The sequence below is a fragment of the Pristis pectinata genome, chromosome 24 (assembly GCF_009764475.1).
Source record: "Pristis pectinata isolate sPriPec2 chromosome 24, sPriPec2.1.pri, whole genome shotgun sequence".
Lineage (NCBI taxonomy): Eukaryota > Metazoa > Chordata > Chondrichthyes > Rhinopristiformes > Pristidae > Pristis > Pristis pectinata.
Genome location: NC_067428.1, coordinates 3,152,888 through 3,171,994, shown reverse-complemented (window position 1 = coordinate 3,171,994; position 19,107 = coordinate 3,152,888). Strand labels below are relative to the sequence as shown.

Sequence of the window (19,107 nt, the reverse complement as noted above, 5' to 3'; positions counted from 1 at the left end):
CGAGCTCTAACTTTAGGCTCATCCCATCTTGTTCTTTACTCCCACACCAGAGGAAGTAAAATACTTGAAATATAAAATTTATATGTGACACTTCCACAATTTTGCCTGTGTAACTCCATGGGGTGTGGTTTCTTGCACGCAACTGTTAGAACTTAGCATGAAAGACGGGGGTGGGGGGGAGAAGGAAGGGAATGACAAATAGCTAAAAGCCTAACAATTAAAAACTAACTTGTTGAAATAAGGGAGCAACCACACTGGGAACCATGGCAAATCTAGTACCATTAGAATGTACAATTAGAGAAGAGAGATCGGAGTTTGGAAGAATGAAGCTTTGTTACTTTTGCTTACTTGTGTGGTACCACTGGTGAGCAACATGTTAACAGCTAGAAAAATTAAGGGGTTACAAATCCAGGAACTTAACTAACAGTAGCCTGGCTTGTATATGTTGTCCATCTGTAACTGGAAAATGGAAGGTTAGGTGCAAGTTGATTTTTGAACTAGCAGAACTCCATTGGCTTCACAGCTTGGTGGACACATAGGGAGGAAATCACGAAAGCAAGAGAACACAGAAGACATCAGGTAGAATCTTTGAGACACCCAACAGACAAGCCAAAGAACTAAAGTATGTAGATATCTGTAATTTCAGACTTTTAAGTGCCTGTAATGGAGTAATACATGTCTCCACTGTACTCTGAAAACTAGTGTTCAGATACTAGAATGTATCAATTCTTGATTATCTGAAGTTATATAATAAAATGGAATATCCATGTCCCGCATATAGCTCAGTAGCAAAACAACCTAGAAATCTGAAATTGTGCATGCATTAGGTTTAGCATAAGAATGTGCACTACACTCTTAGGTTTCCAAAACCACACCCCACCCTCCATAGTTGGACTTCTATAGCCCAAAGGGGGCCTAATTTTAATTTTCCCCATTGAAAATTGATGAGATATATTTGTCTTCATCCCTCAGATACCAATTATCTCGTCAGGTCTACCTTTCCAATCCAAGCAGTCTCAGTTCCTTGTTCACTCAGTTTTGCTATGAGCATTAAAGTTGTTGGGCTTAGTCTCAAAACTCAATGTTTTTCCCATGGTCAGCTACATGTTGGTTGTCCCAGAGTTGCAGATAAAAATAATCTATACATTTTAACACTGGATTCAAAAGAATGAAACATAATATATACTGAATTACTTCAACATTGAAATCAAGTAAACTTACACATTGTCGATAGATACATAACGACCTAAAGAACTATATTAAATGTAACTTTTGTAAACATATTTATTTTCAGTTTGTATGTTTTATTGGTAACATTAGTTAAACTACATAATTTTAACCCCTTAATTATATGATTCATGGAATAATTATATATTTAGATTTTAGTTAATTTGCAAGTGTTATAAAGCCCAATTGCATGGAAATAAATGCAAACATCAGCATTATAACGTGAGCATGCCAGGTATAGGAGCAAGTGCTAAATACAGATCAACATCCAACCATGAAAAGTTAAGCCTCACAAGCATTCAAGGCAAAGCAAGCTTTGTCAATGCAAACTGTCCTCATTTAGTTCTCTTAGTCCCAATACCAGCGATATGAGAAGAAGGGTGGTGAATACAGGACTGAAGGTGTTATATATGAATACACGCTGTTACGTACCAGCAACAAAAGAAACACCCCTGAGTCATGGATAAGTGTCAGAAACTATTTTATTAGTAACTACTTATGATAATAAGAAAAATAAAAGTAAAAATGTTAGAATGTTAAAAGTAAAAATGTTAGATCTTAAACATTAAGCCCAAAAACTACTCGAAGTGTGTGTGTGGCAAATTCCCAAACTCCAAGTCCAGGAATAGTTCTCAAAGTTCAGTTCAGCAAGCCATAAGGTGAAACGTGAGCAAAGGCTTTCGCAAAACCACTGCTGACTGAAGAGAAGATGTAGAGAGAGAACAGAGAGAAATTACAAAATCCAAATGTTCCACGACACCTCAGTCGCTGATGATCTTCACTGCTTTGTTTTGATATCTGCCACCCCGAAAGCATTCGAGACATGGCCGTCCGCACAAATACCTGTTTCCCTCTACAGGTTAACGACAAAGTGGATTCCACTGGATTATTCCAAAAACCCATACGTAGACTGTAGTGACAGACACAGTTATTGTTTCTCATCCATCGATACAGAGACCAGCAGGCAGGGTGTCTCTCTCCCTTCTCTCTCTCTTCTAACTGACTGCTCCAAAACGTCAGCACGTCTATATCTCCTGTTGTTGTCGTAATCACGCCACACACACACTCTTCTGTACTATGTCTTAAAAGGACAGTCACCAAATAGTAACCTCATCCGTAACAACGCAGTATACGAAATAAGGTAGATGAGCTCGTAGCGGTTAGAAATTGGCAGGTATAATGTCGTGGGCATCACAGAGTCATGGTTGAAAGAAGGTCACAGCTAGAAGCTAAACATCCAAGGATACACATCCTATCGAAAAGACAGGCAGGTGGGCAGAGGGGGTGGGGTGGCTCCGTTGGTAAAAAAAATGAAATCAAATCCTTATCAAGAAGTTACATAGAATCAGAAGGTGTAGAATCCTTGTGGGCAGAGTTAAGAAACTGCAAGGATAAAAAGACCCTGATGGGAATTATACTCAGGCCTCCAAATAGTAGCCAGGATGTGAAGTACAAATTACAACAGGAGATACAAAAGGCATGTGAAAAGGGCAATGTTACGATGGTCATGGGGGATTTCAATATGTAGGTAGATTGGGAAAATCAGGTTGGTACTTGGATTCCAAGAGAAAGAATTTGTAGACTGCCCATAAGATGGCTTTTTAGAGCAGCTTGTGGTCGAGCCCACTAGGGAAAAACATAAGTCTGGATATGGTGTTGTGCAATGAATCAGATTTGATTAGGGAGCTTAAGGTAAAGGAACCCTTAGGAGCCTGTGATCATAATATGATAGAGTTCACCCTGCAGTTTGAGAGGGAGAAGCTAAAATTTGATGTATTGGTATCACAGTTGAGTAAAGGTAACTACAGAGGCATGAGAGAGGAGCTGGCCGAAGTTGATCCTAGCGGGGATGATGGTAGAGCAGCAACGACAGGAGTTTCTGGGAGAAATTTGGAAGACGCAGGATTAGTTCATCCTAAAGAAGAAGCAGCATTCTGAAGGGAGGATGAGGCAACCGTGGCTGACAAGGGAAGTCAAAGACAGCATGAAAGCAAGAGAGGGCATTCGATATTGCAAAAATTAGTGGGAAGCTAGAGTACTGGGAAGATTTTAAAAACCAACAGAAGGCAACTGAAAAAGCAATAAAAAGAAAATGAAAAGATGAAAGATGAAGGTAAGCTAGCCAATAATATAAAAGAGGAAACAAAAAGTTTTTTCAGATATATAAAAAGAGTAAAAGAGAGGTAAGAGTGGACATCAGTCCACTGGAAAATGACACTGGAGAGATAGTAGTAGGGAACAAAGAAATGGTGGACAAACTGAACAAGTATTTTACGTCAGTCTTCACTGTAGAAGACACCAGCAACATACCAGAAATTCAAGAGAGTCAGGGGGCAGAAGTGAGTGTAGTTGCTATTACTAAGGAGAAGGCCCTTGGGAAACTGAAAGATCTGAAAGTAGATAAGTCACCTGGACCAGATGGACTACACCCCAGGGTACTGAAAGAGATAGCTGGAGGCATTAGTAGTGATCTTTCAAGAATCACTAGAGTCAGGAATGGCTCTGGAGGACTGGAAAAATCACAAATGTCACTTCCCTCTTTAAGAAGGGAGGAAGGCAAAAGACAGGAAATCATAGGCCGGTTAACCTGACTTCAGTGTTGGTAAGATGTTAGAGTCTTTTATTAAGAATGAGGTTTCGGGGTACTTGGAAGCTCATGTTAAAATAGGCCAAAGTCAGCATGGTTTCCTTACAAATTTGTTGAAATTGCCTGACAAATTTGTTGGAATTCTTTGAGGAAGTAACAGGCACAATAGACAAAGGAGAGTCAGTGCGTGTTGTTTACTAGGATTTTCAGAAGGCTTTTGACAAGGTGCTGCACATGAGGCTGCTAAACAAGATAGGAGCCCGTGGTATTACAGGGAAGATACTAACATGGATAGAAGATTGGCTGACTGGCAGAAGGCAAAAAGTGGAAATAAAGGGGGCCTTTTCTGGTTGGCTGCCGGTGACTAGTGGTGTTCTGCAGGGGTCGGTGTTGGGTCCGCTACTTTTCACGTTATATGTTAATGATCTGGATGACAGAATTGTGGGCTTCGTGGCCAAGTTTGCGGATGATACAAAGATAGGTGGAGGGGCAGGTAGTGTTGAGGAAGTAGGGAGTCTGCAGAGGTATTGGTATATTATTGTCACTTGTAGCAAGGTACAGTGAAAAGCTTGTCTTACAAACCGATCGTACAGGTCAATTCATTACACGATGCAGTTACATTGGGTTAGTACAGAGTGCATTGATGTAGTACAGGTAAAAAAACAATAACAGTACAGAGTAAAGTGTCACAGCTACAGAGAAAGTGCAGTGCAATAAGGTGCAAGGTCACAACAAGGTAGATCGTGAGGTCATTGTCCATCTCATTGTATAAGGGAACCGTTCAATAGTCTTATCACAGTGGGGTAGAAGCTGTCCTTAAGTCTGGTAATATGTGCCCTCAGGCTCCTGTATCTTCTACCCGATGGAAGAGAAGAGAGAATGTCCCGGGTGGGTGGGGTCTTTGATTATGCTGGCTGCTTCACCAAGACAGCAAGAGGTAAAGACGGAGTCCAAGGAGGGGAGGCTGGTGTCCGTGATGCGCTGGGCTGTGTCCACAACTCTCCGCAGTTTCTTGCGGTCCTGGGCAGAGCAGTTGCAGTACCAAGCTGTGATACATCCAGATAGGATGCTTTCTATGGTGCATCGGTAAAAGTTGGTAAGAGTCAAAGGGGACAAACGAAATTTCTTTAGCTTCCTGAGGAAGTAGAGGCGCTGGTGAGCTTTCTTGGCCGTGGCATCTACGTGATTTGACCAGGACAAGCTGTTGATGATGTCCACTCCCAGGAACTTGAAGCTCTCAACCCTCTCGACCTCAGCACCATTGATGTAGACAGGTGCATGTACACTGCCCCCTTTCCTGAAGTCAATGACCAGCTCTTTAGTTTTGTTGACATTGTGGGAAAGGTTGTTGTCAGGACACCATTCCACTAAGTTCTCTATCTCCTTCCTGTACTCTGACTCATCACTGTTTGAGATACAGCCTACAATGGTGGTATCATCTGCAAACTTGTAGATAGAGTTAGAGCAGAATCTGGCCACGCAGTTGTGAGTGTATAGGGAGTAGAGTAGTGGGCTGAGGACACAGAGAACGGGCAAAGAAGTGGCAGGTGGAATACAGCGTAGGGAAGTGTACAGTCATGCACTTTGGTAGAAGGAATAAAGGGACAGACTATTTTCTAAACGGAGAGCGAATTCAGAAATCAGAGGTGCAAAGGCACTTGGGAGTCCTAGTGCAGGATTCCCTAAAGGTTAACTTGCAGGTTGAGTCAGTAGTAAGGAAGGCAAATGCAATGTTAGCATTCATTTCAAGAGGACTAGAACATAAAAGCAAGGATGTAATGCTGAGGCTTTATAAGCCATTGGTCAGACCACATTTGGAGTATTGTGAGCAGTTTTGGAAGGATGTGCTGGCATTGCAGAGGGTCCAGAGAATGTTTACAAGAATGATCCTGGGAATGAAAGGTTTACGTATGAGGAGCATTTGATGGCTCTGGGCCCGTACTCACTGGAGTTTAGAAGGATGAGAGGGGATCTCATTGAAACCTACCAAATATTGAAAGGCCTGGATAGAGTGGACATGGAGAGGATGTTTCCAGTAGTGGGAGTCTCAGAGCAGAGGGCACAGCTCAGAATAAAAGGATGTCCCTTTAGAACAGAGATGAGGAGGAATTTCTTTAGCCAGAGGGTGGTGAATCTGTAGAATTCTACAGACGGCTATGGCGGCAAAGTCATTGGGTATATTTAACGTGTAGTTTGATAGTTTCTTGATTAGTAAGGGCGTCAAAGGTCACGAGGAGAAGGCAGGAGAATGGGTTTGAGAGGGGAAAGTAAATCAGCCATGATCGAATGGCGGAGCAGATTCAAAGGGCCGAATGGCTTAATTCTGCTCCTATGTCTTATGGTCTTATCATTCTGATGAATCCAGACAGCAACCTTTCCAGAATATCAATCCTGAAATGCAGTGCATGGAACTAGATAATTTTCCAGACGCAGGCTCAGCCGCACTTCACAATTCAGATATAAAAAATTCTGCATCCCAGGCTCTTTAAGATAAAGGATAATGTCGATAACTGCTTGGTCTCAATAAATAACTACATAAAGGCAGTACATAAATGCAGAGTTAGATATTTTAATATTTACCTAGCAGTTTCAATAATTCAAGTCAAATTAGAAAAGCATTTATTAAGTTACATGCATGATATAATTCAAAGTACAATTCCTTTGTTCAGTTACTGGGTCAGATTTTCTGGCTAGTGCTAATGGCAGGACCTACCCATGTTTCCCTGTGGAAGTCCCAGTCTCCAGTATTGGCACGGACTTAATTTGCAAGCAGGATCATTCCCTCATGCAGGTGGACTCTTCATGGACTCCAACAAGGGAACATGAGCTTCTGAAGGCTTTCCAGCTCCCAGATGGAAACTACACTGCTCAGACTGCTTCAGGTTCAAGCAGAGCAATCCCCTTTCAAATGATTGGAGAGTTATGGAGAGAGGTTGTGCGGGTTGGGACTTTATTCACTGGAACGTCAGAGAATGAGGAGTGACATCATAGAGGGTGAATGTGCACAGTCTTTTTCCCAGGGTTGGGAAATCAAGAACTAGAGGATATAGGTTTAGGGTGAGAGAGGAGCTTCTCTGAGGGGCAACTTGTTCACCCAGCAAGTGGTCCATACATGAAATGACCTGCCAGAGGAAGTTGTTGAGACAGGTACATTAACCACATTAAAAAGGCATTTGGACAGGTACATGGATAGTAAAGGTTTAGAGGGATGTGGGCCAAACGCGGGCAAATGGGACTAACTTAGATGGGAACCTTGGTTAGCATCCACCAGTTGGGCCAAAGGGCCTGGTTCTGTGCTGTATGACTCTATGAATGGGAGAAATCGATTGCCTGGAGAGCTTATATTGTTTAATTGTTAGTTCCAATGCTTTTAAAATGGGTATGTTATTTAGTTTTAAATACAAAATAACTTGTAATTTTAATATTTTTGTTTCTTGACAGGTCTCTGGTATCTGTAAACGCCGAAGACATTCACAAACATTCACTATGACTGATACTCAGTGAGCCTGTGTGAGCTCTGTCAGCTGTCAAAGACTTCCGTAATTGCACCACTCTGTCAGCTGAACTGCTGGGACACAGACTCCCACTGAAAGGTGAGCACAGGCCCATGTTGGAACAAACAAACAAGCCCAAGGACTGATGGCCAGAAACTGAACCAATGAACAACCTTCTCCATGAACAAGAAACATTTGCTAGGAACCATATCAATTACTCAATGTCCAAGGAAAAGGAGGGCAGAGGCTGAAGTTTGCATCCCAGAGCCAACTTTGTAACTTCACTGTAAGATTGAGAATACTTCTCTAGTAAAGTGAAGAGGGATTTCACCTGATGCTAAAAAGCTGACTCATTTACTGTTGTGGGTAACCATCAGCTTGGGAACATTATTAAACTCTTTTAGGTTAGTTTCAGAATGAATATTTAACCCAGTTAAAGGCTTCTGGGGTTTATTAAAAAATCTTTTATTCCAGAAACATGTTGTTCTTTCAGCTTGCACTCAAATGTATCACATTATTTACGTAATATGTATGCATGAGTCAAATGTAAGTCTATTTTAAGTGAACCTCCATTCTCACGGTGTCAACTTGCTGTGAAAGGTTACTTACACTGTGAAATAAAGAAATCACCATAAGAGATTCAGATTTTAAGATACTAATTGATGGCTAACTCAAGGAGTAAACTATATGGAGTGTATAAGTGGAGGAACAGAAGATTAATAGTCAGAAACATCTTGGCAAAGTAATAACACTTTCACTTCTCTTGTCATAACATTGATGTTCATGAGATATAATGGTCAGTATCAGTGTGTTAAACAGAAAAATGTCATCAGAATCAGGCAGCACCACTTGTGCAAATTTCATGAAACATTTCTCCCAGTAGTCTTTGTGAAAAAAGTTGGAATATGCCACAGCACAAGGCTAAATCTCAGATTCTATTTGAGATGGTGTGTGCCAGATTGAAGATTAATATAAAGATGAAAGATGCTTCTTTAAAAGAGTAATGAGATAAGGCTATCCAGTGCCACACATGACGCTGTACATAGTGGATATGTTCTTAGCTATTTATAAAACTATTTCAGCCACTGATACCACATTGCTGGTAGAACTACCTGGAAATCATTACTCTCACTCACTTTCTTGCATTATGAACCAACTGGTGGAACACGGGAGCCTGTGAAGTAGTTTTCCTTCACACAGTTCAAAAGGAGGCCTCAAATGGTTTAGATTATAAAATTCACGTTAGTACCTTGGATTTGTAACGGCACCATCCTTGGCAACCTTGAGGCTGATAGGCCTTTTGGTCCACCTCCACTGACAGCAAATCATTATACAAATTAATTCTCCAGCCCATTAGACTAAACTACGAATGCTTATACCACATGAGAATAAGTTTTTTTTAATCATTTTGCCAAGGAAGGAAGCGGTTACAGGTTGTGAGGGCCCTGGGCTACATCAACATGTGATCAACAATCCTGGATCCAAAGTTAACCTCACAAGAACATGCATTTGCTAACCTTAATGTGCATAACTGGATTAAGAATTGGTGTAATGCAACCTGTCCTTCATTCTGCCACATAGAATCTTATTATATGCCTATTATGAGGAAATACCAAGTCATGAGATCAAAGCTCCTGGTAAGTATTATCTACAGTGGTATGCAAAAGTTTGGGCACCCCCGGTCAAAATTTCTGTTACTGTGAATAGCTAAGCAAGTAAAAGATGACCATTCCCACTGACCACTGGCTGCAACATAGCAAACTTTACTGCATCCTCGCCACAAAATTCAGCGTCAGAAGTTTGCAAAGGAACATCTAAACAAGCCTGATGCAGTTTGGAAACAAGTCCTGTGGACCGATGAAGTTAAAATTGAACTTTTTGGCTGCAATGAGCAAAGGTTTGGAGAAAAAAAAGGGTGCAGAATTTCATGAAAAGAATACCTCTCCAATTGTTAAGCACAGGGGTGGATCGATCATGCTTTGAGCTTGTGTTGCAGCCAGTGGCACGGGGAACATTTCACTGGTAGAGGGAAGAATGAATTCAACTAAATACCAGCAAATTCTGCAAGCAAACATCACACCATCTGTAAAAAAGCTGAAGGTGAAAAGTGGATGGCTTCTACAACAGGATAACGATCCTAAACAAAATCCACAATGGACTACCTCAAGAGGCACAAGCTGAAGGTTTTGCCATGGCCCTCACAGTCCCAACCTAAACATCATCAAAAATCTGTGGATAGACCTCAAAAGAGCAGTGCATGCAAGACAGCCAAAGAATCTCACAGAACTAGAAGCCTTTTGTAAGGAAGAATGGGCAAAAATCCCCCAAACAAGAATTGAAAGACTCTTAGCTGGCTACAGAAAGCGTTTACAAGCTGTGATACTTGCCTTTTTTTGTTATTTTGAAACTGTAAAAGATGGAAATAAAAAAAGTAATCTTGCTTAAAATATTAAAGAAATGTGTCATCTTTAACTTTATGCCTTTTCGAAATTAGGTCATCTTTTACTCGCTTAGCTATTCACAGTAACAGAAATTTTGACCGGGGTGCCCAAACTTCTGCATGCCACTGTATAGCAACAAACTGGAGGAACTGTGCTGGGGGAGCTCAGCGGGACATGCAGCATCTGTAGGAGGAAAGAAATTGTCGACGTTTCGGGTCGAAACCCGAAGGGTTGGAAGTATTATCTATAGCCTGGGTATGATCACATTTGTTCATGTGTCTAGAGCAGGTTGCCTTGGGACTCATGACAGAGCAGAATACTGTGTGCCTGAACTGTTGCTGGCATGACTGTGCATTTGCTTGCATGATAGAGAATGAAGCCCTCCTGGACAGGGGCATGAGAACATAACTAGAGGATTCAGGCCTGTTTTCGCATTAAAGGACTTTACATCTGGTCCAGTGCCAGAGAACACAAGGTATCCCACCTCTTGCAAATAGATGCAGTCCTTAATTTCCCATTGTTACTGATCACTCCATGCCAACTCTTCATACATGCACCTGTCTACATCAACGGTGCTGAGGTCGAGAGGGTCAAGAGCTTCAAGTTCCTGGGAGTGAACATCACCAACAGCCTGTCCTAGTCAAATCACGTAGATGCCACGGCCAAGAAAGCTCACCAGCGCCTCTACTTCCTCAGGAAGCTAAAGAAATTTCGTTTGTCCCCTTTGACTCTCACCAACTTTTACCGATGCACCATAGAAAGCATCCTATCTGGATGTACCACAGCTTGGTACGGCAACTGCTCTGCCCAGGACCGTAAGAAACTGCAGAGAGTTGTGGACACAGCCCAGCGCATCACGGACACCAGCCTCTCCTCCTTGGACTCTGTCTTTACCTCTCATTGTCTTGGTGAAGCAGCCAGCATAATCAAAGACCCCACCCACCCGGGACATTCTCTCTTCTCTCCTCTACCATCGGGTAAAAGATACAGGAGCCTGAGAGCATGTACCACCAGACTTAAGGACAGCTTCTACCCCACTGTGATCAGACTATTGAACAGTTCCCTTATTCAATGAGATGGACTGATCTCACGATCTACCTTGTTGTGACCTTGCACCTATTGCACTGCACTTTCTCTGTAACTGTGACACTTTACTCTGTACTGTTATTGTTTTTACCTGTACTACATCAATGCACTCTGTACTAACTCAATGTAACTGCACTGTGTAATGAATTGACCTGTACGATCGGTTTGTAAGACAAGCTTTTCACTGTACCTCGGTACAAGTGACGATAACAAAACAATACCAATACCATCTCCATGACCATCCCATCCTGTTATTATCTGCCCTGAGGTCCCAATCCCCCTCCAATACTCTCCTCCCCTGGCAATTCTCTTCCTAACCCAATACCACAATCCCTCTTACAATTCTCACCCAACTCACCCCACACCCACACCTTGGATATTCTGCCCTAGAATATCCAAGCCTCTCCTTTACTGACACTATCTAAGATTACTAGGTCACATTCTCTACCTCAAACCAGTGCAGACAATACTCACTCATATCAGTGCAAGCTGATGCTAAGGCCAGGAACATGGCAGCAGCCTACTTAAATATCTTATTAACGACACCATCCTTTGGAAGTTCCCTTTGCCTACCAGTCACCATGTAAAAGATTAATTATGTTGTTGAATGATCAGCTAATAATTGGTCTCTTTGAAAGCAGAGGCAACGGCATTCTCTGTGGGTACGTGTAGCCTTCAGAATCACAGTTAGGCTGCTGCAGTAGATGTAGTAATTTGAAGCAGACAAATTTACCGCATTACACTGTGTTGTCAAATGAGCAATAAACCAGCTTGTTCTTTATTAGAATTTGGATGTTTAAGGAAGGTGCAAGGGCAGGCACGTACAGCTGAACTCCACATTCATTCAATAAATTATAGCAAGCAATTATATAGTGCCTATAACATGGTTAAAAATTCTAGAGCGCTTCACAAATACTCATCAGACGAATATTCCTTTGAACTACATTTGGATATATTAGGCAGAAAGGCTTATTCAATGAGGTAGCTTTTAAGGAAGGTGTTAAGCAAGCAAAGAAAGATATGGAGAGTTTAAGGAGAGAAATTCAGACCTTAAACCCTAGACACCTAAAGACATCATCACTGGTGGTGGGATGAAAATCAGAAATGAGCAAGGTGACAAAATATTGAGGAATGCTTAAATGTCAGAGCATTGCCAGGCTGAAGAATCCAGATACTGTATACGGAAGAGCAAGGTTGTGGAGGAATCTGTAAAGGAGAGAGGATGAATATCTTGAAATCAAGATGCTGCAGAACAGGGGACCAACATAGGTTGGAAAGCCGAAGGTCTCTCGGTGAACAGGTTGTGTGTCCAATGGGCAAGGGTGCACTATCACTTAGGTTCCAAGCCTTACACCTGCCTGTCGAGGTTTACCCATGTTACTGGCTAGTTTTGTGCCAGTCGTGGAATATGCATTTACATCACTGGCTGTTACGCAATTATACTTTTTCTATTTATTCATTTTACAGGATATTTGTGTCACTTGCAAGGTCAACATTTATTGAATATTTTTAACAGACTTTGAAGAGGAAATAGTGAACTAATTTTGTGATATGCTGAATTTCTTCTGGCACAAATCATTTACTCTTTAAATCCCATGATCATTTGTCTAGTTCATCAATTTGGCCAGACTATGATTACATGATTAATGTAAATAAGCAAAATTCTACTCCAACAGAGTTTAACATCTCCTAGTACGGGCTGCAATTCATCAGCTGGATACAACACAGAAATATTTATCAATCTTTGATTATAGGATTACGATCACTCCTTGGGACAAGACAGTAGCTGGCACATGAAGTTGAACTATGGTGACTCATAAAACAATCACAGTACAATATTTCCTCACGATTGCATTGAAATCATTGAAAATAGGTAAGTCAGTGCTCTGTGACAACTCTGAACAATGAACAGGAGTCCAGTGTTTCATATCAAATTAGTTATGTGAAAATCTATTCGACACTGATAATGAACTTAATTACTGTCAACAAATATTACCAAGGATGCCCAACTTTCCAATACAACCCTATCTTAACAATAGAAATTTTGCACATTGCTAGTTGCCAACCAAAACAACCGTTAAGCAATACAATTACTAATGATAAAATTAAACTTGGAAAACTGTAGAACATAGAGAATGGCATCTGCATCTTTCAGTTTTGTAAAAATGTTTTGAGAGTACATCAGGGCCCCTCCCTTCACACTTACCCCCTTGCCTCCTCTTTCCTCTCATCTGCCCTTGCACCTTTCAATCCCTTCTTCCCCTGCCCCCAAACCTATATTTCAGTCAACCGAGCGTGTAAATGGCAATGGACAACCTATCTGTGAAAAATGGTTGTTACAGTCCCTACACAACACTTGTGATTATATGACAAGAATGCTTCTTTTGGCACAAAGTCCGGGATGTCCTGAAAGAGATGCAAAAAGTTTGAATTGAAACCGTATTTTCTGATATTTGCTGTTCTATAGCCAGGGAAAATGTATAATCACCATTCAGTAACAGGCAGTCACATTATAAGAGAAAAACTAAGCATCAGCTCACCTGGGCCCTTGGAAGCTGCCAGTGCAAAAGGATCACTACTCCCAAAAGGGTCGGCCTAAAATTAAAAATAAAATTAATTAAAATGCTGTGTTATGTCAATTTCTTTACAACGCTGATCCAACTGTCGATGTCAGAGTAACAAAGTGTTGATTATCTTGAGGTATCTTGGTAAGTTAAGCAGTGCACATCTTAAAGAAACAGCCACTGGAAAACCAGACTGTGAAATCCTCTCAGCACCTGCCGAGCCCTATCACACACAGGTTTTCCATAAAGTTTTGAGTTAAGATTAGGCAATTTATGTAACAAACACAGAAACTTCTGGAATTTTGAGAGAAGGATTATTCATGCAACACTAAAAATACTCAAGGTTGAATTCATATTTCACTCCAGAAACCAACTACATTAATATTTTAGTGAGGTACTGAGGGAATGCTGCACTGCTGGAGATGCCAACTTTCAAACGACTAAATCTGTGTAAGACTAGTGGACATACAACCCAATGACACTATTCTGAGCCAGCGCAAGGGAGTTCTTCCTAGTGACCTTGCAAATATTCATCTCTCTCTCACTAGTCATTGACTCATTGTTATTTTTGGGAGCCTGCTATGCATAGGTTAGCTGCTAAATTACCAACGCAACTAAAATGGATATACAAAAAGTACTTAATTGACTGCAAATTACTCAGGACATCTCAAGGTCCCGAAAAGCTGGAAAGACTGTTCTCCCCAGCCATCGTTGACTGAATGCCGATATTTCTAATATCGCATTGCTATTAACCTCATTGTTATAGGCACCAAATTGGCTGCACACAAGTCTATCTGAACACAGACCTTCTCCAGATGTTGGGATCTGTAGACTCTGCTACTTGGGGCACACTTCATCCCCATGGGATCATAGGTATCACTCAGTATAGGATAAAAACTGTAGTAGAAAATGAAGCAAACAGCAAAGCTTCTTTGCATTTCCCCATATACAACATCCTTGATCCATCTGAGAAAAGTTAGATATCAAACATGTTTTAAGTTGTAGAGATGGGGTGGGTGGGATATACTTGTAGTGGAGAGAACAAAGGGAGCATCTGTGGCAGAAGACCAAGACAGACTAAATGAACTGTAATGGTGGTGTCAGCTGAAAGAAAGTGGCAAAGATTTATTCATCTGTTTGGAAGAGATATAAATAGAAAGAAATGAATAAAAACAAAAAAATGCTGGAAATATTCATGTCAATTAGTATCTGTGGATAGAGCAGTATGTAGAGAGAACAAGAGGCATTTGGATAGGCACATGAAGGGGAGGGGCTTGGAGAGTTATGGGCTGAACACAGGCAACTGGGACTAGCAGAGAGGATGCTGTGGTCGGGATGGACCAGATGGGCTGAAGGGCCTGTTTCTGTGCTGTATTCTTCTACAACGCTAACTATGAGGAAGGAGGCTATAGTTCACCTTATCTTAGGCTATGAGGATGGGCAGGTTGATGGAAGTGTCTGTGGAGAAAGCCTTTCAGAACAGTAACCATAGTTTAGTAAGCTTAACGTAGTTATGGAAAAAGATAAGATTGGTCCTCAAATAGGGCCCTAAACTGGGGGAAGACAAATTTCAATAGTACAACACACAGGACTTGGCAGAAGCAGATTGGGAGCGACTACTGGAGGACATAACATCATCCACTAAGTGGGAGGTGTTCAAAAGTGAGATGGTCGGAGTTCAGAGACAGCACGTCCCTGTAAGGGTAAGAAACAAAGATGGTAAGTTTACGAAACCTAGGATAACAAAAGATATTGAAAGTTTGATCAGGAAAAAGGAGGAAATGTATTTCAGGTATAAGGAACTGGCACGGAACAAATCCTGAGATTTATAGTGGATATAGGAGAGAACAAGAAAGAAATTAGGAAGGCGAAAAGAGGCCACAAAATGACCTTGACAAATAAGATCACGGAGAATTCAAAAATCTTTTTATAAATATATTAAGAGCAGGAAGGTAGCTAAGGAAAGAGTACATCCCTTCGCAGACCAAAGGTGGAGCAGGGGATAAGAGCCAGGTCCTAAATGAATACTTCTCATTGGTATTCACCAGGGAGAAGGATGTGGAGGCTGGAGAGTTAAGGGAGGGGTATGTTAATACTTTGGAGCACACCTGTATCAATAAGAAGTGTTAGAAGTATCGGCACACATTATAAATAGATGGATAAATCCCCAGGGCTGGTCAGGATCTATCCCAGGGTGCTAAAGGAAGCAAAGGAGGAGATTGCTGTGGCTCTGACAGAGATTTTTGCATCTTCGTTAGTCACGAGCAGGGTACCAGAAAACTGGAGGATAGTTAATGTTGTCCCCTTGTTCAAAAAGGGCAGTAGGGATAAGACTGGAAACTACAGGCATAACATTAGTGGTACAGAAGTTGTTGGGGAAGATTCCAAAGGACAGGATATATGTTCATTTGGAAAGACAGGGACTGATTAGGAAGTATCAGCATGGCTTTGTGCAGGGGAGATCACGTCTCACAAATCTGATCGAGGTTTTTTGAAGAGCTAACTAAGGCGGCCAACGTACAATCTGCTCTACCTGCATGTTTACTTTTAGTAATTGGTGTTGAAGAACACCTAAGTCACCTTGTACATTGACACTTTCCAATCTAAAACCAGTTAAATAATAATAGGCCATGTTTACAATTATCCAGGTTACACTGCATCTACAATATTTTTACTCAGTCAGTCAATCTTTCCAAGTCGCCTTAAGCCTCTTTGCATCATTCTTACAGTTCCTAATTACATTAGTTTACGACAAACTTAGAAGTATTACATTTCATCCTCTCACCCAAATCATTCATATATGCTACAAATATCTGAGGCCCAAGCACCTGTCATTATGGTATACCCCTTGTTATTGACTACACATTGAAAAAGACCCATTCATTCCCACTCTGTTTCTTGTCAAGCATCTTCCAATCCATGCCAGTACACTACCTCCAATACCATGGGCTTTAATTCTGCATCTTATTTTGCACATCTGACGTGGAGCTTTATCAAAGGTTTTCTGAAAATCCAAATACACCACGTCTATTGGTTCCCCTGATCTATTCTACTCCAAAAATGTCAGTAGCTTTGTCAGACATGATAACCCTTGCAGAAATCCATGCTGACTTTGTCTAATTCTGTTTATATTTTCTTAGTATCCTGCTATCTCATTCTTTACAATAGCCTCCAGCATTCTCCCCATTACTTATGTTAGGTTAAACCAGTCTGCACTTTCTTGTTTTCTCTCTTCAATTTTTAAGAAGTGACAGAATACAAACTGACGTTAACCTGCTGGTATTTATTGCTTAGGTCTCAGATCAAATAAAGATTAGTTAGACACTGGAAAACTAAATGGAAACAGAAAGCTAAGCATTAGTTTGGCTGAGTGATAAGATGCACATGGTTCACTAATGTAGGTTCAAGTCACGTTCCAGGTAAATTAAAGCAGGTACTGCAGTGTATAGCTAAGGCAGCATTGCACTGTAGACAAGCTATCCTTTGGATTAGACTTCATACCATGGTTCTCTTTGTGTTCAGATCCATGGTTAAGACTGCTATGTGCTATTAATTGGAGAGCATGTCTTTTGAGGATAGGTTGAGTGAGCTAAAGCTTTTCTCTTTGGAGAGGAGGAGGATGAGAGGTGACGATAGAGGTGTACAAGATGATAAGAGGCGTAGATCGAGTGGACAGTCAGAGACTTTTTCCCAGGAGACAATGGCTAAGACGAGGGGACATAATTTTAAGGTGATTAGAGGAAGGTATAAGGGGGATATCAGGGTAAGTTTATTACACAGAGAGTGGTGAGTGCATGGAACGTACTGCCAACAGAGGTTGTGGAGGCAGGTAGATTAGGGACATTTAAGAGACTCTTAGATAGACACATGAATGATAGAAAAATAGGGGGCTATGTGGGAGTGAAGGGTTAGATAGATCTTAGAGCAGGATGAAATGTCGGCACAACATTGTGGGCCGAAGGGCCTATACTGTGCTGTAGTGTTGTATGTTCTACGTTAAGCTGACATCTTTTCCCATGAGCAATGACAGCATGAAAAATAATTCAACTGCTGTTGTACATTTTGGAGTATTGTAACATAAAAGACAATTATTTTGATAAAAATTCTACCCTCCATTTTTGCAAAGGAGGCAAAAAAAAAAGAGAATCACATTTAGATCAATTGCCTCACTGTTGAAAGGACAGTGCTCTAATGAACAGCTCCACCTCATCCCTCAAAAGGTTCACTTTTTGAATGATCAAAAACCATTCCTACATTTTTAAACTGTGGTTTATGGCTCATTTGCTTACTGGAGATATGCATCCATTCGATTAATGGATGCCTGCTTTGTATGGGTAGTTTCAGTTAAAATTCTATTCAGCAGAAGTACATACTGAGAAAATAACTCTGAATCTGAATAATCCCTCCTAGTTTCACACCTGATTGTAATGATTTCTATGACAACAACTCTGCTGAATTTTCATTTGAACAAGCTCGATAAATTTACAATCTAGAAACGGAAATAGCTGGAAACACCCAGCAGTCAGGCAGCAAATGGAAAGAGAAACAAAGTTCACATTCAAGGTTGGAGACATGTCATCAGAAATGGAAAAGAGACAGGAAAAAAAGGTAGTTTTAAGTCACAGAGTTGTAAGGAATGGATAAGACAAGGGGAATATCAATGAGAGGGTGAGACCAGGTCAAATGGGTTAATGGAGGAACTTCAAAGGTAATTACGTTCCTTTTTCTGTGTTATGTGTTGCTAATAACAGAGCCGTGGGACATGCCCAGCAGGTCAGGCTGTACTAATGGAGAGAGAAACACCAAGCCGATATCACAGATGGATGATTCACAGCAGAAATGGCCAGCTCTGATACAGACAAAGTGAGTTACCCAGAGTTGGAGAAATTGATATGGAATCCAGAAGGGTGCAATGCGCCCAGATGGAAGATGAGGCGTTGTCCCTCAAGCTTGCACCATGTCTAGTTGCAATAGGAGGCCACAGACAGATAGGTCAGAGTGGGAATGGGGTAGAGAATTAAAAGGACCCAAACAATCTTTCCAGATGAAGAGGCAAATCACTTGTACTTCTTCTAATCCAGAGTACTGCATTCGGTGGTCACAATGTGACCTTCTCTACACTGGAGAAACCAAACGCAGTTTGGATGATTGCTTTATGGAGCACCTGCTCAATTCACTGAGCAAATCTGAGCTTCCCGTTGCCTGCCACTTTAACTCACAGTCCTGCTATTAGCAAAACAGAACAAAAGCAAAGAAGCATAATCACCCTCTCATCACTCCAATTAACCCATCTGACCTGGCCTCATGCCATCACAGATACTCCCTGTCCTATGCACCCTCCAGCCACCTTCTCCACAACTTAAACCACTTTTTTTCTCTTTCCCAGTTCTGATGGAGGGTCTCCAATCTGCAACATTAACTCTGTTTCTCTTTCCACAGATACTGTGAGGCCACGTCTGGAGTATCGTATTCAGGTTTGGTTATCCTGTTATAGGAAAGATGTCACTGAGCTGGAAAGAGTGCAAAGGAGATTTATGAGAGTGTTGGCAGGACTCGAGGGCCCGAGTCATAGGGAGAGGTTGGGCAGGCTAGGACTTTATTCCTTGGAGCGTAGGAGACTGAGGGATAACCTTATAGTGGTGTGTGAAATCACAAGAGGCATAGAGAGGGTGAATGCACACAGTCTTTTTCTTGGGGAAAGGGAATCA

General features: G+C 41.3%; 1 protein-coding gene across 7 annotated transcripts in view; it reads right to left on the bottom strand.

The window, feature by feature from the left end:
* The window catches only part of eps15l1a (epidermal growth factor receptor pathway substrate 15-like 1a), a 264,285-nt gene that overhangs the window by 124,861 nt on the left and 120,317 nt on the right, over positions 1-19,107 (bottom strand). For 6 of the 7 annotated variants that reach the window (XM_052037612.1, XM_052037608.1, XM_052037613.1 and 3 more), the window contains exon 20: positions 13,376-13,430. In XM_052037612.1, coding sequence (XP_051893572.1) covers positions 13,376-13,430 — 55 coding nt within the window. Of the gene's footprint in view, positions 1-13,092; positions 13,242-13,375; positions 13,431-19,107 lie in introns of those variants that run through there. The other variant, XM_052037614.1, reaches the window with a different exon arrangement.